The sequence below is a fragment of the Coregonus lavaretus genome, assembly GCF_964263955.1.
Source record: "Coregonus lavaretus genome assembly, chromosome: 21".
NCBI lineage: Eukaryota > Metazoa > Chordata > Actinopteri > Salmoniformes > Salmonidae > Coregonus > Coregonus lavaretus.
The window spans coordinates 7365389-7391886 of record NC_140008.1 but is presented as its reverse complement, the minus strand read 5'-3'; the positions used below and the strand labels follow the sequence as shown (position 1 = coordinate 7391886).

At 46.5% G+C, this 26498-nt stretch overlaps 1 protein-coding gene across 2 annotated transcripts in view; it reads left to right on the top strand.

The window, feature by feature from the left end:
- LOC311148865 (inositol hexakisphosphate and diphosphoinositol-pentakisphosphate kinase 2-like) overlaps window positions 1–20516 on the top strand; it is a 71797-nt gene extending 51281 nt beyond the window's left edge. The window contains exons 20-28 of one of the 2 annotated variants that reach the window (XM_084185859.1): window positions 51–178; window positions 372–486; window positions 789–896; window positions 978–1094; window positions 1190–1327; window positions 8018–8117; window positions 18424–18561; window positions 19013–19119; window positions 20368–20516. In XM_084185859.1, coding sequence (XP_084041985.1) covers window positions 51–178; window positions 372–486; window positions 789–896; window positions 978–1094; window positions 1190–1327; window positions 8018–8117; window positions 18424–18561; window positions 19013–19119; window positions 20368–20427 — 1011 coding nt within the window. In that variant the 3' untranslated portion in view covers window positions 20428–20516. Of the gene's footprint in view, window positions 1–50; window positions 179–371; window positions 487–788; window positions 897–977; window positions 1095–1189; window positions 1880–8017; window positions 8118–18423; window positions 18562–19012; window positions 19120–20367 lie in introns of those variants that run through there. The other variant, XM_084185858.1, reaches the window with a different exon arrangement.
- Window positions 20517–26498: the final 5982 nt, after the last annotated feature.

Genomic DNA, 26498 nt, shown 5'->3' with positions numbered 1-26498 from the left:
TGTATTTATAACATACCTTTGAGCATGCATTTGTCTGTTTCTCTCTCTAGGAGTATGGCATCAATAAGGCAGAGAAGATGGACATCGCCCAGGCCTACTGCCTGCCCCTGATGAAGAAGATCCAGCTGGACATGCAGAGGACCCATGAGGACGAGGCCGTCAATAAGCTGCACCCACTGTGAGTTGCAGTGCCACTGTATGCAATGCGCTGGTCTGGATTCTGGAGTCACTCTGATACACTCCCACTGCTTGTGGCCACTGTTGGAGGCTCAGTGCCACTGAGCTAGGATCAGTTAACCCTCCTTTGAGGTGTGTCTCTCGAGCCCCAGTGAGTGATCACCCTTTGTCTTTCATTCCCTCTGGTGTTCCAGGTACTCGCGGGGGGTCATGTCTCCGGGGCGCCACGTCAGGACCCGCCTCTATTTCACCAGCGAGAGCCACGTCCACTCACTGCTCAGCATCTTCCGCTACGGGGGACTGCTGGACGTAAGTATCTTGGTCCCAGATTTGGCATGACAATGATCATAGGTCAAGGAGTTTGCAAGATGGCACAAACAGATCTGGGACCAGGTTTTGTTGTTGTAATGTAAAGGGATAGTTCACTGAAAGTACCAATTGTGATACTAGACGTGGTCATGAATATTGCAGACTTGGGTTCCCATACTATTTTTTTATTTTGCAGTTGTCTCATACAGACAAAGTACTGGCAGGATCCAGGTATCTCTGGTTGTAATGTCGTGTGTGTGTGTGTGTGTGTGTGTGTGTGTGTGTGTGTGTGTGTGAGACAGGAGGTGAAGGACCAGCAGTGGAAACAGGCCATGGATTACCTCAGTGCCGTCTCTGAACTCAACTACATGACCCAGATAGTCATCATGCTATATGAGGATAACAACAAGGTTAGTTAGGCCTGTCTATCTGTCTCTGAAGTTTAACATAATGTTTAATGTTTTGTGTTTCTCTGTGTGTGTGTTGATCAGGACCCTGGCTCAGAGGAGCGTTTCCACGTGGAGCTCCACTTCAGTCCCGGGGTGAAGGGCTGTGAGGACGAGGAGAACATCCCTCTGGGCTTTGGCTTCCGGCCAGCCTCCGCTGAGGTCTGTGTGTGTTGTCTGTGTGTGTTGTCCGTGTGTGTGTGTGTGTGTGTGTGTGTCTACAACCCCCCCTTATCGTTTTCTCTGATCCAAACCAGAACCAGGAGAAGCAGACCAACCAAGGAAGTCTGGAGGACCTATCACAGGACGAGACTGACCGGGCCCTGCCTCTCTCTGAGACAATCAGCATCAAAAGATCCCCCATGAGCCGCAACCGTAAGACTGGCTCCATGGAGGTACCTGACCAGGGTCACATCCATTACTGTGTGCCCTCTCTAACCCTAGCCCTCTCTCCCACATTCAGTACAATCCACCTCTGAATCACAGGCATAGCGTGAATCTGTTCAGATATTGAGTCTCTGGGATAGACCTGATTTTCTAAGACTGATGTTCATAGGTACCAAATAGAATAAAATAATTTGAAACAGAGAGTGACTATCTGGACAAATGTCTGTTTTCCGTTGCTAAACGTTTTGAAATGTTTTCTGTTGTGTAGCCTGATGAACAACACCCAGGCATTTGTGTGTGCTTTGCATCAAAGGCTCAGTAGATTACATTGTCTGTGTTCTATGTCCCTATTAGTGATGATTATTCACAGTGGTGGAAAAAGTACCCAATTGTCATACTTGAGTAAAAGTAAAGATACCTTAATATGAAATGACTCAAGTAAAAGTAAAATACTACTTGAGTAAAAGTCTAAAAGTATTTGGTTTTAAATATACTTAAAGGAAATGTTCAGCCATTTTGAATGTTATATTGTTTTTGTGCATCTCTGAGTGATGTTCTATTCAATCAATTTCAATCAATTTTATTTTATATAGCCCTTCTTACATCAGCTAATATCTCGAAGTGCTGTACAGAAACCCAGCCTAAAACCCCAAACAGCTAGTAATGCAGGTGTAGAAGCACGGTGGCTAGGAAAAACTCCCTAGAAAGGCAAAACCTAGGAAGAAACCTAGAGAGGAACCAGGCTATGAGGGGTGGCCAGTCCTCTTCTGGCTGTGCCGGGTGGAGATTATAACAGAACCATGCCAAGATGTTCAAAAATGTTCATAAGTGACAAGCATGGTCAAATAATAATCAGGAATAAATCTCAGTTGGCTTTTCATAGCCGATCATTAAGAGTTTAAAACAGCAGGTCTGGGACAGGTAGGGGTTCCATAACCGCAGGCAGAACAGTTTAAACTGGAATAGCAGCAAGGCCAGGCGGACTGGGGACAGCAAGGAGTCACCACGGCCGGTAGTCCCGACGTATGGTCCTAGGGCTCAGGTCTCTCAGTTGGCTTTTCATAGCCGATCATTAAGAGTTGAAAACAGCAGGTCTGGGACAGGTAGGGGTTTCGTAGCCGCAGGCAGAACAGTTGAAACTGGAATAGCAGCAAGGCCAGGCGGACTGGGGACAGCAAGGAGTCACCACGGCCGGTAGTCCCGACGTATGGTCTTAGGGCTCAGGTCTCTCAGTTGGCTTTTCATAGCCGATCATTAAGAGTTGAAAACAGCAGGTCTGGGACAGGTAGGGGTTTCGTAGCCGCAGGCAGAACAGTTGAAACTGGAATAGCAGCAAGGCCAGGCGGACTGGGGACAGCAAGGTGTCATCATGCCCGGTAGTCCTGACGTATGGTCCTAGGGCTCAGGTTCTCAGAGAGAAAGAGAGAACGAGAGAATTAGAGAGAGCATACTTAAATTCACACAGGACACTGGATAAGACAGGAGAAGTACTCCAGGTATAACCAACTAACCCCAGCCCCCCGACACATAAACTACTGCAGCATAAATACTGGAGGCTGAGACAGGAGCGGTCCGGAGACACTGTGGCCCCATCCGAAGAAACCCCCGGACAGGGCCAAACAGGAAGGATATAACCCCACCCACTCCGCCAAAGCACAGCCCCCGCACCACTAGAGGGATATCCCCAACCACCAACTTACAATCCTGAGACAAGGCCGAGTATAGCCCACAGAGGTCTCCACCACAGCACAAACCAAGGGGGGGGCGCCAACCCAGACAGGAAGATCACGTCAGTAACTCAACCCACTCAAGTGACGCACCCCTCCCAGGGACGGCATGAAAGAGCACCAGCAAGCCAGTGACTCAGCCCCTGCAACAGGGTTAGAGGCAGAGAACCCCAGTGGAGAGGGGAACCGGCCTGGCAGAGACAGCAAGGGCTGTTCGTTGCTCCAGCCTTTCCGTTCACCTTCACACTCCTGGGCCAGACTACACTCAATCATATGACCTACTGAAGAGATAAGTCTTCATTAAAGACTTAAAGGTTGAGACCGAGTCTGCGTCTCTCACATGGGTAGGCAGACTGTTCCATAAAAATGGAGATCTATAGGAGAAAGCCCTGCCTCCCGCTGTTTGCTTAGAAATTCTAGGGACAATTAGGAGGCCTGCGTCTTGTGACCGTAGCGTACGTATTGGTATGTACGGCAGGACCAACTCGGAAAGATAGGTAGGAGCAAGCCCATGTAACGCTTTATAGGTTAACAGTAAAACCTTGAAATCAGCCCTTGCCTTAACAGGAAGCCAGTGTAGGGAAGCTAGCACTGGAGTAATATGATCAAATTTCTTGGTTCTAGTCAGGATTCTAGCAGCCGTATTTAGCACTAACTGAAGTTTATTTAGTGCTTTATCCGGGTAGCCGGAAAATAGAGCATTGCAGTAGTCTAACCTAGAAGTAACAAATGCATGGATTAAATTTTCTGCATCATTTTTGGACAGAAAATTTCTGATTTTTGCAATGTTACGTAGATGGAAAAAAGCTGTCCTTGAAACAGTCTTGATATGTTCGTCAAAAGAGAGATCAGGGTCAAGAGTAACGCCTAGGTCCTTCACAGTTTTATTTGAGACGACTTTACAACCATCAAGATGAATTGTCAGATTTAACAGAAGATCTCTTTGTTTCTTGGGACCTAGAACAAGCATCTCTGTTTTGTCCGAGTTTAAAAGTAAAAAGTTTTCAGCCATCCACTTCCTTATGTCTGAAACACAGGCTTCTAGCGAGGGCAATTTTGGGGCTTCACCATGCTTCATTGAAATGTACAGCTGTGTGTCATCCGCATAGCAGTGAAAGTTAACATTATGTTTTCGAATAACATCCCCAAGAGGTAAAATATATAGTGAAAACAATAGTGGTCCTAAAACGGAACCTTGAGGAACACCGAAATGTACAGTTGATTTGTCGGAGGACAGACCATTCACAGAGACAAACTGATATCTTTCCGACAGGTAGGATCTAAACCAGGCCAGAACTTGTCCGTGTAGACCAATTTGGGTTTCCAGTCTCTCCAAAAGAATGTGGTGATCGATGGTGTCAAAGGCAGCACTAAGGTCTAGTAGCACGAGGACAGATGCAGAGCCTCGGTCTGACGCCATTAAAAGGTCATTTACCACCTTCACAAGTGCAGTCTCAGTGCTATGATGGGGTCTAAAACCAGACTGAAGCATTTCGTATACATTGTTTGTCTTCAGAAAGGCAGTGAGTTGCTGCGCAACAGCTTTTTCTAAAATTTTTGAGAGGAATGGAAGATTCGATATAGGCCGATAGTTTTTTATATTTTCCGGGTCAAGGTTTGGCTTTTTCAAGAGAGGCTTTATCACTGCCACTTTTAGTGAGTTTGGTACACATCCGGTGGATAGAGAGCTGTTTATTATGTTCAACATAGGAGGGCCAAGCACAGGAAGCAGCTCCTTCAGCAGTTTAGTAGGAATAGGATCCAGTATGCAGCTTGAAGGTTTAGAGGCCATGATTATTTTCATCATTGTGTCAAGAGATATAGTACTAAAACACTTAAGTGTCTCTCCCGACTATCTATTGATTCCCAGGGTCATTTCATGTTTTCATGTGTATCTGAGTTATTGGTGTTCAAGCAGGAACAAATATGTCTGGTATGACATAGCACTGTGATAAAGTCGCTCTCACTACACTAGAGTGCGAAAACATATCATACATGTCAGATTTCAATACTGGCAGGTGTCATAACTCAGGAGGATGTCTTCTCTCGAATGAGCCATTGATCATATTTTTGCGATATTCCTACCTCGAGAAATGTGTAATTTAACGGAGGGTCTAGCACATTTTTCCTATCTGTCTGCCTCTAGTCCAGGGTGCGGTGCATTGTATGGTGCCGTAGCCAGAGAATTTGACATACCAATTAGGATCTGGCTAAAAATACTTGAATCAGTTATAGAACCCATTGCCCTTTATGGTTCTGAGGTCTGGGGTCCGCTCACCAACCAAGAATTCACAAAATGGGACAAACACCAAATTGAGACTCTGCATGCAGAATTCTGCAAAAACATCCTCCGTGTACAACGTAAAACACCAAATAATGCATGCAGAGCAGAATTAGGCCAATACCCGCTAATTATCAAAATCCAGAAAAGAGCCGTTAAATTCTATAACCACTTAAAAGGAAGCGATTCCCAAACCTTCCATAACAAAGCCATCACCTACAGAGAGATGAACTTGGAGAAGAGTCCCCTAAGTAAGCTTGTCCTGGGGCTCTGTTCACAAACACAAACAGACCCCACACAGCCCCAGGACAACAACAACAACAACACAACTAGACCCAACCAAATCATGAGAAAAAAAAAAGAGAATTACTTGACACATTGGAAAGAACAAACAAAAAAACAGAGCAAACTAGAATGCTATTTGGCCCTAAACAGAGAGTACACAGTGGCAGAATACTTGACCACTGTGACTGACCCAAACTTAAGGAAAGCTTTGACTATGTACAGACTCAGTGAGCATAGCCTTGCTATTGAGAAAGGCCGCCGTAGGCAGACCTGGCTCTCAAGAGAAGACAGGCTATGTGCACACTGCCCACAAAATGAGGTGGAAACTGAGCTGCACTTCCTAACCTCCTGCCAAATGTATGACCATATTAGAGACACATATTTCCCTCAGATTACAGCGATCCACAAAGAATTCGAAAACAAACCCAATTTTGATAAACTCCCTTATCTACTGGGTGAAAAACCACAGTGTGCCATCACAGCTGCAAGATTTGTGACCTGTTGCCACAAGAAAAGGGCAACCAGTGAAGAACAAACACCATTGTAAATACAACCCATATTTATGTTTATTTATTTTCCCATTTGTACTTTAACTATTTGCACATTGTTACAACACTGTATATATACATAATATGACATTTGAAATGTCTTTATTCTTTTGAAACTTCTGAGTGTAATGTTTACTGTTAATATTTATTGTTTATTTCACTTTTGTTTACTATCTACTTCACTTGCTTTGGCAATGTTAACACACGTTTCCCATGCCAATAAAGCCCTTAAATTGAAATTGAATTGAATTGATATTATAGAAAGGAGACAGGAATCCAATGAATGGAGCAACGTATAACGCCCCACCCAGCAGACTGTCGACCAATCGCGTTCACGATGTCATGCTGCGTCACGCGGTTGCTAAGCCAATCGTCACGCAATCCCTTCTCAAAGTCAGTGTATATGTCGAGAAACGTGCCTATTTTCCTCGAAAGTACGCAATGTCACGATTCCAAAGCTATATGATACTACAGTTAGAAAGTTCATTATCTCAAATCTCTGAAAACATTTGTAATGTTGTACTTCTTGTTGACGAAATTTGTGCTAATGTTGGGTTTTTGAGCTAGCGCCCATTAGACTCCCATTCTCTCCTCGAAGGAGAGCTCTGCTTGTCCCAGAATCGCCCAGAATGCACCGCGTGGCCCACTGACGTAGCATGGGCAACGTTTCCTATCTCCTCAAAAGTATATCTGCTGTTGCGAATGTTAGACTCCACTCTGTGAGGCACGTCGATCTGCAGGTTCAAGATGGTGATATTGTAGACTCCTAAATTGATAGAGCAATTTTAGGTGATTTTACAGCTAGCTAGCTATGTTACATGCTGATATCGTCTTTGGTATTATTGTGTGTAGCCATGTTTGCTAGCTAGCCAGCCAGCCCATAGAGAGAGCATTGCATTGTGGATTTTGTAGTAGATTTGAGATGCAATAGATTTCCACAACGATCCATTACATTTTAGTAATTTAGCAGACGCTCTTATCCAGAGCGACTTACAGTTAGTGAGTGCATACATTTTTTCATACTGGCCCCCCGTGGGAAACGAACCCACAACCCTGGCGTTGCAAGCGCAATGCTCTACCAACTGAGCTACAGGGGACTAACGGCAAAATGAAACATTTGTTGACAAAAAAATATTGTTCTCACATATTAGTGTTATTTAACACTGTAAATTAAAGGAATGAGTGGTTTTGGGTGGATTTTTCTTTTAAGTATCAAAAGTAAATGTAATTGCTAAAATATACATAAGTATCTAAAGTAAAAGTATATAAATAATTTCAAATTACTTATATTACGCAAACCAGACGTCACTATTTTTGAGTTTATATTTAGGGATAAACACATTCCAACACTCAGACATAATTTACAAACAAAGCTTGTGTATGTAGTGAGTCTGCCAGATCAGAGGCAGTAGGGATGACCTGGGATGTTCTCTTGATCAGTGCTTGAACTGTACCATTTTCCTGTCCTGCTAAGCATTCAAAATGTAACAAGCACTTTTGGGTGTCAAGGAAAATGTATGATGTAAAAAGTACATTATTTTCTTTAGGAATGCAGTAAAGTGAAAGTTGTCAAATATAAATAGTAAAGTACAGATACCCATAAAAACTACTTAAGTAGTACTTTAAAGTATTTTTACTTAAGTGCTTTACACCACTGATTATTAAACTTGGGCTCAGTAGACTACGTGGTCTGTGTACTATGTCTTTATTAGTGATGATTAGTCAAGTCATTTTTGTGTTTTTACAAGTAAATCCAGACTGCATGTCTGCCTGGTTATTTAACTACCTGTCTGACAGTCAGCTGTTTGTCTGTCGCTGTCTGTCTCACTGTGACCATGTCTCCCTGTCCCCACCCAGGCCCTCTCCGAGACCCTGCCCACCTCCTCCAAGGGTGCCTCCTACCGCCTCTTCCCCTCATGCTCGCGCCAGTCCCCCGAGATTAAACAGACTGGCCTAGGTGGGTATCTGGTTTCTGCTCCCCTGTGCCAACCACTGCTGCCACAGTCATATTTCTGCCCCCCTGTGCCAACCACTGCTGCCACTGTCATATTTCTGCCCCCCTGTGCCAACCACTGCTGCCACTGTCATATTTCTGCCCCCCTGACATCAGCACTATCTTACTGATCTCTCTGGGTCATGTGAATGACCTCACTATCTGTTCGTTCTCTCGCTCTCGCACGCTCTCTGTCGGTCTGCGTGTCTTTCTGTCTCTCCCTCTGTCTGTGGCTGTCGCTCGCTAGCTCTCTCTCTCTTTCTGTAGCTCTCGCTCTCTTTCTTTATCTCTCTCTCTCTCTCTCTCTCCCTTTCTGATGGCTGCATAGCTGACATCACTGCATACAGTAGGTAGGTCCAGCAGCCAAAGCTCCCAGGTCAGAGTAGCCTGGGCTATGTAGGCCAGAGGTCAGAGTAGCCTGGGCTATGTAGGCCAGAGGTCAGAGTAGCCTGGGCTATGTAGGCCAGAGGTCAGAGTAGCCTGGGCTATGGGGGCCAGAGGTCAGAGTAGCCTGGGCTATGGGGGCCAGAGGTCAGAGTAGCCTGGGCTATGGGGGCCAGAGGTCAGAGTAGCCTGGGCTATGGGGGCCAGAGGTCAGAGTAGCCTGGGCTATGGGGGCCAGAGGTCAGAGTAGCCTGGGCTATGGGGGCCAGAGGTCAGAGTAGCCTGGGCTATGGAGGCCATAGTTCAATAGAGAGTCAGAGTGGAGAGAATGTATCTAAGTCTGCGGAGGCCAGAGGTCAATAGAGAATGTATCTATGGCTGCGGAGGCCAGAGGTCAATAGAGAATGTATCTAAGGCCCCCCTCTTTCCCTCCTCCTTTCTTCAGTCTCTAGAACAGGGATGTCAAACACATTTTGCCCCAGGGGCCGCATTCGGTCTTCAACGAGGTCCGGAGGGCCACACTGAAAATTGGTTGTTACCTTGCCGTCAAAAGTTGCCCCAAAAAATGTGGGGGATTTTTCGATGCTCCCTGACTGTCTAGCTTTCATTTAGGTAATTATTAGCGTGCTGGACACGGTCAAGAAACTGTAGGAATTTAGTAGGTCCATTATCATTTCTACAGTTTCAATGTGGTTTTAGTCATTTGACACCCCTGCTTTAGAGCAATCCTCTGCTTGAGGGATTCCCCCCAACAGCATGACAGAGACCGCATTCGTGATTATATGCTAAGAATTGTTTGACTACACAGTGTATGCTGAGCATGATTGGTATTGGACACAATCAAACACGTTACCCATGACCAATAATCTCGCTTTTCCTAATCAAAGCAATATGGCCATTCGTTGATTACGTGACATAACCTGTGTGTGATTAGGTAAATCTTGTCTATATTTTTGATATGCTCTGTGTCAGTGTGCATGTCATATGGTAGTCATAGCTAGGGGGGGAAAGGATTTGTTAATCAACAGGGAATTTTCGCTATCAGACTGCTATCTACAGAAATGTCTGTTTTTAATCGTTAACCCTTTAATTTGGGGAAACCCTGGATTGTAAATGGATCAAATCTGTTTTGAGATCGATTTAATCCAGCATTACATAATTCCCAGTTGCTTACCACAATTTCCTGACTCACTATAGAGTGAGACAGTGAGTTGACTATTATTGGAGCCATAAACATGAAACTCTGATTATCCCAATGTTTTCATCAGGGCATAACTGGTATGACTGGGAATGTTGGAGCGCATAGATTGGCCAAAAGAATTGTGACCAACTTTTTTTATTTAGTTTTGTATTTTTTCTTCGGGGGGGGGGGGGGGGGGGTGACTGGTACAAAAACAATCAAACAAATGCGTACAAAGATAACCCCGACCCATCCCCCCCCCCTCAGTCCCCATCCACCCGCCCGCATCCTCCCACCCCACTGGATTGGCTTAAAGGACATACTTACTGTATGACCTGCCCCATGCATGTGGAGAGGATAGGTTGTCCCACTGCGGGTTGAACTGAAGTTCCCATTTTGTCCACTGGCCGTCACTGTGTACTTTGTTTCCACCATACAGGTGATGTCACGCTTCATGAAATGGTTGCTTTAATATTATGATTTGAGATGTTATGGCATCTTTTGCTTTTATGAGACTAGAGAGTTTGACAAGTGTGTTTTTTTTAGAATAACACCAAAGCTTTTCTCTGATGGTGTGTGTGTGTATAATGGGGTGTGTCTCCAGTGTTTTAAAGTGTGATTTTGCAACCCTCTATTTCTCACAATTCACTGGTAGGTTACAAAGACGAATAAGCAATAATGATTGTGTTTACAGACACAAATCCAGATGATTACAGTATTTCAATATAGGCGTATTGGTGTTCAATTTCACTTGCCTTCATCGTATGTTTAATTTCCAGATCATTCCAGATCATTTTGTCATAGACTGAAAAGTCAGTTAGTGTTCCAGAAAGATTAAAGTTGAGCTAAAGGACATTTTTAGGCAATCGGTGATGTCTTCAAAAGCCCACTTCACCAGTGCCTAATGTCAGTCCTCTGTCTGCACACCGTTCAGAACAACCACAGCTGAGTTGTACATTCACTTTGTGATCCCATCCACATTCTCTGTTATTCCTCCGTTAGCCCTTCCCGTGCTGCGTATGGCTCACCACGGACAGAGACACACACACCCACCCATAATGTAGCTGCAGCATCCGAGAGGGGCCCTACTTCAGAGAGTTTGAAGACACGCATGGGGTCAGGAAAACAGACACAGACACACACACACACGTACACATGCACTCAGACACTAGATACGGGCGTGTTAACAGTAACACCCTTCTTATTTCCTCAGAGCTGTTCTCTACGCCGGCAATAAAGAGATTTTCTGTGTCGTATGCCAGGCATCCGACTAATGGTATGTCTGCTTTTTTTTTTCCCCCACAAGTATACCTCGCCACTCCTCAGTTTCCCTTCATCTTGCATGTATTTTAGGGGAAACTATTTGGGTTTGACATTGGCTGCATAATTACATCATTATATCAGGATCTCCATTTCTCTTGAGTTTCTACTTCACAAAACGTCCTGTCTCCATCTGTTTGGTTTGGACCCTCACTCTTAACACCATCTGTGTTCTGCCTTGACACTGATTTCACCTGTTAATACACGTCTCTCTGACCCGCCGTTTTCCTGCAGGGTGTATGTACATGGAATACATCGCCTTGTGTGGCTGTGTGTACATATCATCACATGCTCCTTTTGTTCATTCAAACCCATTCTCTGGAGAGATGGTTAGCCCCTCCACCATTCCAGTCTACTTTTTGATAAGCACAACCCACGTGTTTAAAGCTAATTCATCGCCTTTCAAAAACAACCTTTTTATTTCTGAAATAACTGGCAAATCTCTTGTTCAACTCTTGGATGAGAGCTCATTCATTTTGACCCAATGAAAACTATGAGTTCATGCTAAACCTACTGATTTAATACGATGGGTAAAGGATGAAAGGGTTAACATGAAACCTGGTCCCATCACTCACACTCATAACCATGTCGGTGAATCTATCAAATTCATTTTAATGAATGGTTGGTGTTCAAACGTGGCCGAACCAATTAGTGACTGACTGAGAGAAAGGGTATTCACGTTACACCGTGCGCTATAGAAGAGATGTTGCAGTATACGTGTTGCTTTATGTGAACGTGTTCACAATAATGTTTTCCCCATCTGTTTTACTGGTCTGAAGCGAGTCGTGTTGCTATGCACTGTGCTATGAAAGATATTGGTACGGTATAGATGTCCAGGCAGCGGTTGGATGAGTTTGTAATGCATGGATGAATCCTTTGACATGTCAGACAATGTTTAGGAGCTGAGCTGCTGTGGTATGAAAGTAAGAGTGGTTGAATTCAGCATTTTTGCCCGACACAATGGCTTTAGTGTTATATACTGTACAGATATAAATACATGTTTTGTGAATTACACCTGATGGTATTTTCCTGTAGCTTGGAGAATGAAGAGGTAGAGGGACACATTCAAACTGCCGACCCTGGGCCTGGCTTTCACTCAGTTAAACAGATTGAGTGAGTCTTGCATTGAATTAGGGTAAAAAAAGCACTATTAGATGTTATCCAAGTGCCTGGGTCATCTGGCTACTAGGACCAGACTGGACACAGCCTCTGTACTGGGACCAGACTGGACACAGCCTCTGTACTAGGACCAGACTGGACACAGCCTCTGTACTAGGACCAGACTGGACACAGCCTCTGTACTAGGACCAGACTGGACACAGCCTCTGTACTAGGACCAGACTGGACACAGCCTCTGTACTAGGACCAGACTGGACACAGCCTCTGTACTAGGACCAGACTGGACACAGCCTCTACTAGGACCAGACTGGACACAGCCTCTAATTGCGATATTCGATACATGGTTTCTGCGTCTGTGTTGACAGATTTGGACGAACTTCTACTGGCACTCACTGCAATGTGGTTTTATACTAGGCCCTAGGCCTAGGGTCTGTGCAGCCCACGCCGAGAGGTGGGTTGGTTTCAGTAAGGTCTGGCCCTGCATCAAGTATGAAGCATAAATAAAGCTGTGTAATCTGGCAGTACTTACTGAAAAGTGGGGTGGACAAATGGTGTAGTGTCTCCACACTCCATAGTGTGCCGCCACCTCTTTCGGGACACCCTCAGAATGGAACGTACAGTATGTTCCTGAACCGGGCGAGAACAGGGATATGCTCAGTTTGTATTTTATTAGGGATCCCCATTACTACTCTTCCTGGGGTCCAAACACATTAAGACACTTACATCACACATAAAACAAAATATAAAACAGGACATCATATAACACTGTCAGACCACCACATATTCACAACACAAAATGTATGATGCCACCATACAACAATATTACAATGTACGTGTGTGTGTCTGCTAGCGCCCGTGTGTGTTACTGAGGCACAGTAACTCTTCTGTTCATACGACCTACGGTTCCCAACAGACCTCCTCATCCATGTAGCGAACCTTCTCCATCTGCCCATTAACAACTGTTGTCTTTGGGTTCAGACCTCTATGCAGACGGTGTTTTGACTTTTGAAGTTAGACATCACACAGTCAAGGTGTCACCATACTGTGTTGGAACGAAAGATGCCTTTAGATCAAAGGTAGATATATTTTGAGATTGACATTGTGCTAATATCTGAGGCAGATATCTCTGTCTGTGCAGTAGTTTAGTCTTTCTGAAGGTACTAGGTACTACTCAGAAGTCTCTGTTCCCATTGTCTGGTATTCTGGTTGACCTTTCTATGAACTCTATTCCCCTTGAGATTACACTTTGGATTCTAAATGAAAACATTGATGCCTCGTTTGTAGTTGCAGTTCAGTGTTATGTCTGGATAGAAAGCATTGTCCTTTCTTTGATGTTGAGAAGCCTTCTCTGTCTCTGGTGATCATGACTAGCAAGGAGGCATTTTGACTGACATGCCTGTCATTGCATTTTAAAGCTTCCAATGTGCATTACCCCATGAACATCAAAGATGGTGACTCTGTCAATTGAGTGGATGAGAGAGCCTGGGACATGCAGCCTTCTTTATTTTGAATGATTGAATGAATTATTGTGAACATGCTTGTCCACCTACAGCCTTTCACTCCTCCTACGCCTCCTCCTCCACCGTGATCTCTTCTTCGCTCCGCCTCTTCCATCTCAGAGGCCCTAGACGAGCACCATGTAACCCAGCTGCTGAAGGGGTTCTCCACTGACCCGGCCCTCCTGTGTTTTTCCTCTCTGGACGGGGCCGTGGCCCTCCACCTGCAACAGTGCCCTTACCACCGGTGCCGCCTCAGGCACTGTCTGGTGTCCGGCCAAGACCTCCCTGAGTGCCTCTACGGTCAGCCTGCCCCCTGTAGACCTCTCATGTCCTGTCCTACCCTCCACCCCTTCGTGCTGGGGCTGGGGTGGTGCAGCTGCAGACTACTCCTTTCTCTCTCTTCTCTTTTCTCCCGTTGTCTTTCTCTGTCCCTCTTCCTGTTTTTGTCTCTGTCCCTCTTCCTGTTTTGTCTCTGTCTCTCTTCCTGTTTTGTCTCTGTCCCTCTTCCTGTTTTGTCTCTGTCCCTTATGTCCTCCATGACTTTTTGATATCTAATTCAGTATCACTGTCTACATGACCTTTGTTGGCCTATTTCCCTTCATGTTGTTCTCTTAACCTGTCTGCATGCCTGCCAGAGAATGCAGTCGTGGCAACTATATAAGTGTTCATTCTCCAATCAATGGATCAATATCCTTTACTCATTTTTCTGCCGAGGCTTTTCATCCAAAAGGATCTTTGCCAGTTTTAATTTATTTTCGAGATCTTTTGATCTTTACGATAAAAATGTTTTTAAAAAAGTCCCTGCTCTTGAAACTGCATGACAAGGAGTACAATGCTTCTGCATTAATACTGAATGACCATGGACAAACCTCTTCTTCTTGAAGGGTTTCAGCTGCTGAGTGAAGCGTTTGCAATGCATGCTACTCCCTAGGTTGGAGTAACACACAGCAAACACTATGAAGAGGTGGGAATGAATGGGAAATGGCACACACAACTACTGTAATGTGAAATGGGCGGCAGGTAGCCTAGTGGATAGAGCACGGCTAGGTGAATAATATGGTGATCTGCCCTTGAGCAAGGCACTTGACCCTAATTGGTCCAGGGTCGCCGTCAATAATGGCTGATCCCTGGCCGATCCCTGGCCGTGACCCCACTCTCCGAGGGTCTCGCAGGGGAGTGGGATATGCAAAAAAAACACATTTCCATTTCACACCACTCACGTTTACAGTGGGGAAAAAAGTATTTAGTCAGCCACCAATTGTGCAAGTTCTCCCACTTAAAAAAATTAGAGAGGCCTGTAATTTTCATCATAGGTACACGTCAACTATGACAGACAAATTTAGAAAAAAAAATCCAGAAAATCACATTGTAGGATTTTTAATGAATTTATTTGCAAATTATGGTGGAAAATAAGTATTTGGTCACCTACAAACAAGCAAGATTTCTGGCTCTCACAGACCTGTAACTTCTTCTTTAAGAGGCTCCTCTGTCCTCCACTCGTTACCTGTATTAATGGCACCTGTTTGAACTTGTTATCAGTAAAAAAGACACCTGTCCACAACCTCAAAAAGTCACACTCCAAACTCCACTATGGCCAAGACCAAAGAGCTGTCAAAGGGCACCAGAAACAAAATTGTAGACCTGCACCAGGCTGGGAAGACTGAATCTGCAATAGGTAAGCAGCTTGGTTTGAAGAAATCAACTGTGGGAGCAATTATTAGGAAATGGAAGACATACAAGACCACTGATAATCTCCCTCGATCTGGGGCTCCACGCAAGATCTCACCCCGTGGGGTCAAAATGATCACAAGAACGGTGAGCAAAAATCCCAGAACCACACGGGGGGACCTAGTGAATGACCTGCAGAGAGCTGGGACAAAAGTAACAAAGCCTACCATCAGTAACACACTACGCCGCCAGGGACTCAAATCCTGCAGTGCCAGACGTGTCCCCCTGCTTAAGCCAGTACATGTCCAGGCCCGTCTGAAGTTTGCTAGAGTGCATTTGGATGATCCAGAAGAGGATTGGGAGAATGTCATATGGTCAGATGAAACCAAAATATAACTTTTTGGTAAAAACTCAACTCGTCGTGTTTGGAGGACAAAGAATGCTGAGTTGCATCCAAAGAACACCATACCTACTGTGAAGCATGGGGGTGGAAACATCATGCTTTGGGGCTGTTTTTCTGCAAAGGGACCAGGACGACTGATCTGTGTAAAGGAAAGAATGAATGGGGCCATGTATCGTGAGATTTTGAGTGAAAACCTCCTTCCATCAGCAAGGGCATTGAAGATGAAACGTGGCTGGGTCTTTCAGCATGACAATGATCCAAAACACACCGCCCGGGCAACGAAGGAGTGGCTTCATAAGAAGCATTTCAAGGTCCTGGAGTGGCCTAGCCAGTCTCCAGATCTCAACCCCATAGAAAATCTTTGGAGGGAGTTGAAAGTCTGTGTTGCCCAGCGACAGCCCCAAAACATCACTGCTCTAGAGGAGATCTGCATGGAGGAATGGGCCAAAATACCAGCAACAGTGTGTGAAAACCTTGTGAAGACTTACAGAAAATGTGTGACCTGTGTCATTGCCAACAAAGGGTATATAACAAACTATTGAGAAACTTTTGTTATTGACCAAATACTTATTTTCCACCATAATTTGCAAATAAATTCATTAAAAATTCTACAATGTGATTTTCTGGAATTTTATTTCTCATTTTGTCTGTCATAGTTGACGTGTACCTATGATGAAAATTACAGGCCTCTCTCATCTTTTTAAGTGGGAGAACTTGCACAATTGGTGGCTGACTAAATACTTTTTTCCCCCACTGTATGTGTGTGAAACAGGACAAATATAAGCACCCCACTTATTTGACCTTTGTACAGTCCAGTTGGGACTTTTGGCTGTCAAGTTAGTTGCTTTACATATGGACCCTTGATTGGAGTGATGGGGAGATTGCACTTTGGGAGGCCCTGACTGGCTACCATTTGAGAATCCCTTAGCTCTCATGAATTATGTTTTGGTATTTTGGCCAGATTTAAGATCTCAGATCTGTGAATAATATTTAGGTTATCTTGTCATCCCTCATTTTTAATTAGCCAAGTAAGCTGTAGTCTGTCCTTAAACTACAGATTTTAGGGGTGTTTCTGGAGCAAGAATCGATGCTGTGGTCCCCCTTTTTAAGCCTACGCATCCCCACATGAGCGTACTAGACATCAGCCCAGAACTCTGTAGCCGTACAGGAAATCACTGAGAAATACCTCATAACTTATTTATATTCCCTTGGTAGACTTGGAAGAGATTGATAAGAATATTACATTTCCATAGGTAATTGACTGGGCACACTTGGAGTTGTCAAAGCCTGACGTTTTTTCTCTCTTCCATTTCCCTCCTCCCTACCACTCCCTTGTTTCATTCCATATCTTCATTCGCTGTGTCTCTCTCCCTCCCTTACCTTTATTTAACTAGGCAAGTCAGTTAAGAACAAATTCTTATTTACTGTAATATAATATAATATGCCATTTAACAGACGCTTTTATCCAAAGCGACTTACAGTTATGCGTGCATATATTTTTAGGTATGGGTGGTCCCGGGGATCGAACCCACTACCCTGGCGTTACAAGCGCAATGCTCTACCAATTGAGCTACAGAGGACCACAATGACGGCCTACACCGGCCAAACCCGGACGACGCTGTGCCAATTGTGCGCCGCCCTATGGGACTCCCAATCACGGCTGGTTGTGATACAGCCTGAAATCGAACCAGGGGGTCTGTAGTGACGTCTCAAATACGGAGATGCGGTGCCTTAGACCGCTGCGCCACTCGGGAGCCCATGTAGCATCAGTGTCTTCTGCTATATCTGGTGTGTGAGCTGAATTTAATATCCATATGGAGGGAAAATGGTTGCAACACGTAGCGAGAGAAGGGGTAGAGACAGACCGAGGCAAGCGGAGAGAGAAGGGAAAGGCAAAGAAATCTAGAGATCTGATCAGGCCTTCTCCACAGAAGTCTGGGCCGATATTCTTTAGCGTTGTCATCAGAGACTTTGACAGGAATAACCCTCTCATGTTCTACTCTGACCTTGTCTTGCCCAGGTGAATAATGAAGCTGAAACTGCTTCTGGTTGAAACTCGGCAAGCTCAAAGGCTCCAGTAAAGGCTTCACCAATCACAACACTCAACAGAATCTTTGGGGTTGGTGAAAGTCCATCCTGACCAAGTTGACTTGTTATTTGTGACATTAACACGTTGATTAATCTCAATTAAACTGTCAGTTGGTTGGGGAAGATTAAGTACGAAACATTACGTCAGAAGACTGTAAAATGTGGACCTTGGAAGGTTTGTGCTGACCGTCAAGTGCTGTTGGGATTTAGTTTACAACAGTTGGACAGTTCGGGGAGAAGGCTGACGGCATGCATTCTGAGAAATGGATGGATGGATGACTCATTGCTTGACCTCATTCATTCCTTGTTTTCGTGTGGTGGTGTAACTTCCATTGTGGTGTTCTTTTGGGCTGCACTGAATGTCAAAGGATTGAATGGCCGCACAGGCTGTCGTCACACACCACAAGGCCTCAGTGCAGGACGTGTGTACTGTACGCCGTTCACGATGCAAAGCCTGTCCTTGGTCGAGCTGGTCTATGGCTTGGTACTTTTGCGTGAATGACTGGGCTGGATTTTTTGGCATGGTCCTTGCACAGTGCTCTGAGGGACGCCCAATATCTATCTTTCGGTGGTACCACCGTGTGTTTGTGTGTCTCCTCTCCCCTGCAGGCTTTGAAGGTTGCTCCATGGTGCCCTCTATCTACCCGCTGGAGACGCTGCACAACTCGCTGTCCCTCAAGCAGGTGGACAAGTTCCTCAATGCCGTGTGTGAGCACAGCAGCGATGCCCACGCCAAGACCATGAAAGGTAGGCATTATAGCCAGAGCCATGCATTTAGAGAGTTGGGCCATTGAGGTTTCTGCATTATGATGCATTTACATGACACTACAACGTTTTATGGCTGCCATGTTAGCTCCACATTAACATTACATGGGGAATAGAATGTCTAGAATGAGTGTTATGAAGCATTTACATGACACTACATCATTAATTCTAGGAGCGACATACCTAGCCTGTACGCTACAGACCTGATCCAAGATCTGTTTATGCTGTCGTACCAACTCCTATGGTCATTGGCCTGATAACGACCATAAGAGTTGGCAAGACGGTACAAACAGATCTGGGACCAGGCTGACAAATTAACATATTTGGTGTCAGTCATCACTGTCTTTCTCAGTGGTGTATATAATACATATCTACTAATATGATGTTTAGTAGCGAACATCTTGTATAAATACCATTCATCGTTTCTCTCCAGCTCTCTCTGCCTTGTTCGACACGTCGAATCAGGGGTACGGTCAGGCACCCCCCAGCGAAAGCCCTGTGCTCAAACTCCTGTCCGGCCCCTCGAATGTCCGCTATGGCGTGAGTATACTGTACCGATGTCCATGTTCTTCCATCCGTCCGACCAATCATATCAAGCTCTTTTTTTTAAATGCGAGAATATTAAACGTAAATGCTAAACTAAATACAGAGCACTAAACGTCACCATACTTGTACCACGGAGTAACGTACTGCTACAGTAGGCCTAACTGACAGTCTGGCGCCTCGGCTTCTTGCACTGCTGTAGTGAGTTGGATGCGTACGCAAACCTTTACAATCAACGCAGGTTCAAATGCATGTCCGTCCGACCACAACCCGTAGCCCTTGCCTAAATGGGTTTGAGCAATATGGCGGAAGCGTCCCCCCAACCCCATGGGTAGGTTAGGTTGAGATTACACCCACTCAGTCCCTTCAGATCTGCAAACGTGAAAGTGATGGTAGGGGCTTGGGAAAGGGTTTGTTTTAGAACCCAACACTACAGTGGCAATGCACATTTCCATTGTCCTAGAACAGGGTCGTGTTCAACGGGGCATGCAAATGTTTTACAACAAAACAAGTGTCTTATTGAACAGTCTGTTTTCTTCAGTTTGGAGCCTATTACTGCCTAATGAACACGGTTAACAGGCCAACCAGCACCAATAAGACCGCAAACACTCTGCCTTGGCCAAGAGAGACAGTTTTCCTAGAGTAGGACATGATAAAAAGCCTAAAACTGCCAGACTAACTGAGAGCCCTTTATTTTTTGTCTTTCATTGACAAGAAGAGAGGCACTATTAATTAAGACTTCTGTAAAATAGGACTCAGGATAATAACCCCCCTTAGTTTTGTCTAGCCATCCATTGTTGTCGGTGCCCCACCCCCCACCTCTGCCTCATCGTAACTCCAGTGTTGATTAATTTGTCCCTTCACCAGTCTTTTAGGATTGTTTCAACCCAGCACTGTGTCCAGTGGTAGAGTTTCACCCAGCACTGTGCCCAGTGGTAGAGTTTCACCCAGCACTGTGCCCAGTGGTAGAGTTTCACCCAGCGCTGTGCCCAGTGGTAGAGTTTCACCCAGCACTGTGCCCAGTTGTAGAGTGACTGATATTCAATTTCAAACTCGATGTGTTGTTTATTAATGTTTGACACATTGTAAATAATAATTTGTTCTTAATTGACTTACATGTATAAATAGAGGTAAAAAGAGAAAATCTATCACAACTCAATTACTTGCTTATGTTCATGTTTGTGTGGGTCTCTCTCTCTCTCTCTCTCTCTTTCTTTTTGTGTGTGTGTGTGTGTGTGTGTGCAGACAGCAGTGGCCCGTCTAGCACAGTGTCCAGTTCAGGGCCCTCCTCCCCCACCTCAGTGAACCCAGCCATACATTTCAGCTTCAGTGAGTACACCGCAACCCCTTCACCGGATCCCACAGAGGAACTAGAGGACAACACAACACCTGGATCCACTCCCTATTAATCCATCCATCCACCCATTCATCCATCCATCCACCCACCCATCCATTCATCCATCCATCCATCCATCCATCCACCCACCCATCCATTCATCCGTCCACACTGTTCTACCTGCCTGTGAGTGCCTGCAAACTAGTAATCACAGTCACATACAGTGCGGGACGCTGAGGACCGTCCATCTCATTCTGTGGACAAAAACAAACCAAAACCAACTGGCTTCTCCCCTCAGGCAGATGTATGTCCAACCAACACTCTGCCTCAGTTGAGCTACAGCCAGGGGAGCCTTTCCCCAGGCTCCTTTGCAGGGTTTATACGGGCCTGAGGCTGGAAGCATCCCTGCTGTCTGTCCTGGATTCGTACTGTGCTGTCCTGCCGTCTGTCCTGGATTCAGACTGTGCTGTCCTGTCGTCTGGCCTGGATTCAGACTGTGATGTCCTGTCGTCTGTCCTGGATTCAGACTGGCCTGGATTCAGATTGTGCTGTCCTGCCGTCTGTCCTGGATTCAGATTGTGCTGTCCTGGATTCAGACTGTGCTGTCCTGCCGTCTGTCCTGGATTCAGATTGTGCTGTCCTGGATTCAGACTGTGCTGACCTTCCGTCTGTCCTGGATTCAGACTGTGCTGTCCTGCTGTCTGTCCTGGATTCAGACTGTGCTGTCCTGCCGTCTGTCCTGGATTCAGACTGTGCTGTCCTGCCGTCTGTCCTGGATTCAGACTGTGCTGTCCTGCAGTCTGTCCTGGATTCAGACTGTGCTGTCCTGCCGTCTGTCCTGGATTCAGACTGTGCTGTCCTGGATTCAGACTGTGCTGTCCTGTCGTCTGGCCTGGATTCAGACTGTGCTGTCCTGCCGTCTGTCCTGGATTCAGACTGTGCTGTCTTGCCGTCTGTCCTGGATTCAGACTGTGCTGTCTTGCCGTCTGTCCTGGATTCAGACTGTGCTGTCCTGCCGTCTGTCCTGGATACAGACTGTGCTGTCCTGCTGTCTGTCCTGGATTCAGACTGTGCTGTCCTGCCGTCTGTCCTGGATTCAGACTGTGCTGTCCTGGATTCAGACTGTGCTTTCCTGGATTCAGACTGTGCTGTCCTGCTGTCTGTCCTGGATTCAGACTGTGCTGTCCTGCTGTCTGTCCTGGATTCAGACTGTGCTGTCCTGCCGTCTGTCCTGGATTCAGACTGTGCTGTCCTGCCGTCTGTCCTGGATTCAGACTGTGCTGTCCTGCCGTCTGTCCTGGATTCAGACTGTGCTGTCCTGCCGTCTGTCCTGGATTCAGACTGTGCTGTCCTGGATTGACTGTGCTGTCCTGCCGTCTGTCCTGGATTCAGACTGTGCTGTCCTTCCGTCTGTCCTGGATTCAGACTGTGCTGTCCTGGATTCAGATTGTGCTGTCCTGGATTCAGACTGTGCTGTCCTACTGTGCTGTCCTGGATTCAGACTGTGCTGTCCTGCCGTCTGTCCTTGATTCAGACTGTGCTGTCCTGCCGTCTGTCCTGGATTCAGACTGTGCTGTCCTGCCGTCTGTCCTGGATTCACTGTGCTGTCCTGCCATTTGTCCTGCATTCAGACTGTGCTGTCCTGGATTCAGACTGTGCTGTCCTGCCGTCTGTCCTGCTTTCAGACTGTGCTGTCCTGCCGTCTGTCCTGGATTCAGACTGTGCTGTCCTGCCATCTGTCCTGCTTTCAGACTGTGCTGTCCTGCCGTCTGTCCTGGATTCAGACTGTGCTGTCCTGTCGTCTGGCCTGGATTCAGACTGTGCTGTCCTGTCGTCTGTCCTGGATTCAGACTGTGCTGTCCTGTCGTCTGTCCTGGATTCAGACTGTGCTGTCCTGGATTCAGACTGTGCTGTCCTGGATTCAGACTGTGCTGTCCTGGATTCAGACTGTGCTGTCCTGCCGTCTGTCCTGAATTCAGACTGTGCTGTCCTGGATTCAGACTGTGCTGTCCTGCCGTCTGTCCTGAATTGACTGTGCTGTCCTGGATTCAGACTGTGCTGTCCTTCCGTCTGTCTTGGATTCAGACTGTGCTGTCCTTGATTCAGACTGTGCTGTCCTGCCGTCTCTCCTGGATTCAGACTGTGCTGTCCTGGATTCAGACTGTGCTGTCCTGCCGTCTATCCTGGATTCAGACTGTGCTGTCCTGGATTCAGACTGTGCTGTCCTGCCGTCTGTCCTTGATTCAGACTGTGCTGTCTTGCCGTCTGTCCTGGATTCAGACTGTGCTGTCCTGCCGTCTGGCCTGGATTCAGACTGCGCTGTCTTGCCGTCTGGCCTGGATTCAGACTGTGCTGTCTTGCCGTCTGGCCTGGATTCAGACTGTGCTGTCCTGCCGTCTGTCCTGGATTCAGACTGTGCTGTCCTGCCGTCTGTCCTGGATACAGACTGTGCTGTCCTGCTGTCTGTCCTGGATTCAGACTGTGCTGTCCTGCCGTCTGTCCTGGATTCAGACTGTGCTGTCCTGGATTCAGACTGCTTTCCTGGATTGACTGTGCTGTCCTGCTGTCTGTCCTGGATTCAGACTGTGCTGTCCTGCCGTCTGTCCTGGATTCAGACTGTGCTGTCCTGCCGTCTGTCCTGGATTCAGACTGTGCTGTCCTGCCGTCTGTCCTGGATTCAGACTGTGCTGTCCTGCCGTCTGTCCTGGATTCAGACTGTGCTGTCCTGGATTGACTGTGCTGTCCTGCCGTCTGTCCTGGATTCAGACTGTGCTGTCCTTCCGTCTATCCTGGATTCAGACTGCTGTCCTGGATTCAGATTGTGCTGTCCTGGATTCAGACTGTGCTGTCCTGCCGTCTGTCCTGGATTCAGACTGTGCTGTCCTGCCGTCTGTCCTTGATTCAGACTGTGCTGTCCTGCCGTCTGTCCTGGATTCAGACTGTGCTGTCCTGCCGTCTGTCCTGAATTCACTGTGCTGTCCTGCCATTTGTCCTGCATTCAGACTGTGCTGTCCTGGATTCAGACTGTGCTGTCCTGCCGTCTGTCCTGCTTTCAGACTGTGCTGTCCTGCCGTCTGTCCTAGATTCAGACTGTGCTGTCCTGCCGTCTGTCTTTGATTCAGACTGTGCTGTCCTGGATTCAGACTGTGCTGTCCTGAAGTCTGTCCTGGACTGGATTCAGACTGTGCTGTCCTGGATTCAGACTGTGCTGTCCTGCCGTCTGTCCTGAATTCAGACTGTGCTGTCCTGGATTCAGACTGTGTTGTCCTTCCGTCTGTCCTGAATTGACTGTGCTGTCCTGGATTCAGACTGTGCTGTCCTTCCGTCTGTCTTGGATTCAGACTGTGCTGTCCTTGATTCAGACTGTGCTGTCCTGCCGTCTCTCCTGGATTCAGACTGTGCTGTCCTGGATTCAGACTGTGCTGTCCTGCCGTCTGTCCTGGATTCAGACTGTGCTGTCCTGGATTCAGACTGTGCTGTCCTGGATTCAGACTGTGCTGTCCTGCCGTCTGTCCTGGATTCAGACTGTGCTGTCCTTGATTCAGACTGTGCTGTCCTGGATTCAGACTGTGCTGTCCTGCCATCTGTCCTGCATTCAGACTGTGCTGTCCTGGATTCAGACTGTGTTGTCCTTCCGTCTGTCCTGAATTGACTGTGCTGTCCTGGATTCAGACTGTGCTGTCCTGCCGTCTCTCCTGGATTCAGACTGTGCTGTCCTGGATTCAGACTGTGCTGTCCTGCCGTCTGTCCTGCTTTCAGACTGTGCTGTCCTGCCGTCTGTCCTGGATTCAGACTGTGCTGTCCTGCCGTCTGTCCTGCTTTCAGACTGTGCTGTCCTGCCGTCTGTCCTGGATTCAGACTGTGCTGTCCTGAAGTCTGTCCTGGATTCAGACTGTGCTGTCCTGAAGTCTGTCCTGGACTGGATTCAGACTGTGCTGTCCTGCCGTCTCTCCTGGATTCAGACTGTGCTGTCCTGCCGTCTGTCCTGCTTTCAGACTGTGCTGTCCTGCCGTCTGTCCTGGATTCAGACTGTGCTGTCCTGCCGTCTGTCCTGCTTTCAGACTGTGCTGTCCTGCCGTCTGTCCTGGATTCAGACTGTGCTGTCCTGCCGTCTGTCTTTGATTCAGACTGTGCTGTCCTGGATTCAGACTGTGCTGTACTGAAGTCTGTCCTGGACTGGATTCAGACTGTGCTGTCCTGGATTCAGACTGTGCTGTCCTGCCGTCTGTCCTGAATTCAGACTGTGCTGTCCTTGATTCAGACTGTGCTGTCCTGCCGTCTCTCCTGGATTCAGACTGTGCTGTCCTGGATTCAGACTGTGCTGTCCTGCCGTCTGTCCTGGATTCAGACTGTGCTGTCCTGGATTCAGACTGTGCTGTCCTGGATTCAGACTGTGCTGTCCTGCCGTCTGTCCTGGATTCAGACTGTGCTGTCCTTGATTCAGACTGTGCTGTCCTGGATTCAGACTGTGCTGTCCTGCCATCTGTCCTGCATTCAGACTGTGCTGTCCTGGATTCAGACTGTGTTGTCCTTCCGTCTGTCCTGAATTGACTGTGCTGTCCTGGATTCAGACTGTGCTGTCCTTCCGTCTGTCTTGGATTCAGACTGTGCTGTCCTGGATTCAGACTGTGCTGTCCTGCCGTCTCTCCTGGATTCAGACTGTGCTGTCCTGGATTCAGACTGTGCTGTCCTGCCGTCTGTCCTGCTTTCAGACTGTGCTGTCCTGCCGTCTGTCCTGGATTCAGACTGTGCTGTCCTGCCGTCTGTCCTGCTTTCAGACTGTGCTGTCCTGCCGTCTGTCCTGGATTCAGACTGTGCTGTCCTGAAGTCTGTCCTGGATTCAGACTGTGCTGTCCTGAAGTCTGTCCTGGACTGGATTCAGACTGTGCTGTCCTGCCGTCTCTCCTGGATTCAGACTGTGCTGTCCTGCCGTCTGTCCTGCTTTCAGACGGTGCTGTCCTGCCGTCTGTCCTGGATTCAGACTGTGCTGTCCTGCCGTCTGTCCTGCTTTCAGACTGTGCTGTCCTGCCGTCTGTCCTGGATTCAGACTGTGCTGTCCTTCCGTCTGTCCTGGATTCAGACTGTGCTGTCCTGAAGTCTGTCCTGGACTGGATTCAGACTGTGCTGTCCTGCCGTCTCTCCTGGATTCAGACTGTGCTGTCCAGGCAGGTTGTCATTTCTCAGAAGGGAGGCAGGTTCAGTCATTTCTCAAAAGGGAGGCAGGTTTAGAATATTCTGCGTTTTGAATCATGGCAGACATGTTCATTGGAACACAGATAGTGGAGCCAGTTGATCAAATATGGACTGCTTTATCGGTGTTGTCCCTCTTTTTGTATACTGTTTGGGTGGCCGTACTTAATATGTATTGTACCCTTTCCCCAAAATCAATGGGAATACTGTTTCCTGGCATTGTCTACACAGCATTTTGACACCACTTTGTCACAAAATAACTCATTTTATACACATACTGGTTATGTTAGTGTAAAATATATTTCCTATACCTCCTTCAACCTACCAAACATATAAACAATACAAATGCCTCAACTCCTTACACAAGAATCTGTGTTAGTAAATATATTTTTACAGTGTTTCAATGGTAAACCACTCCAGAGGAAATGGCTGACTGTGCCTTTAGGCTACCTCAGTCCGCACTGGTTCGGGTCCTCAAACTATTAAAAAAATGTCTGCAATCTGCTGTCTTACCAAAGTTATGTTTTTAATGTTAATATAAATGATTCTGTAACAAATGGTGTAATAAATATTATTTGGTCATATGTGTTGCACCTGAGAGGATAAATAAAGTTCTATTGAATATGTAATTATGGATAAAAATTCATTTTTTAGATGGGAGGGTTAACAGAACGTTTCAATGGATTATAAAGAGAACATGCGTGTATTTGTAGTTTGTATGGAGTCGGTTTGTGTTATTTCAAGGATGCTCTCAATTGCACTAATGTAGACCTAGCACTGCTCAGCCTGTAGAACAAACCTTTATTTTTCTGTGACTTTTCTTTTGTTTTTATCATGATAGTAATGATTT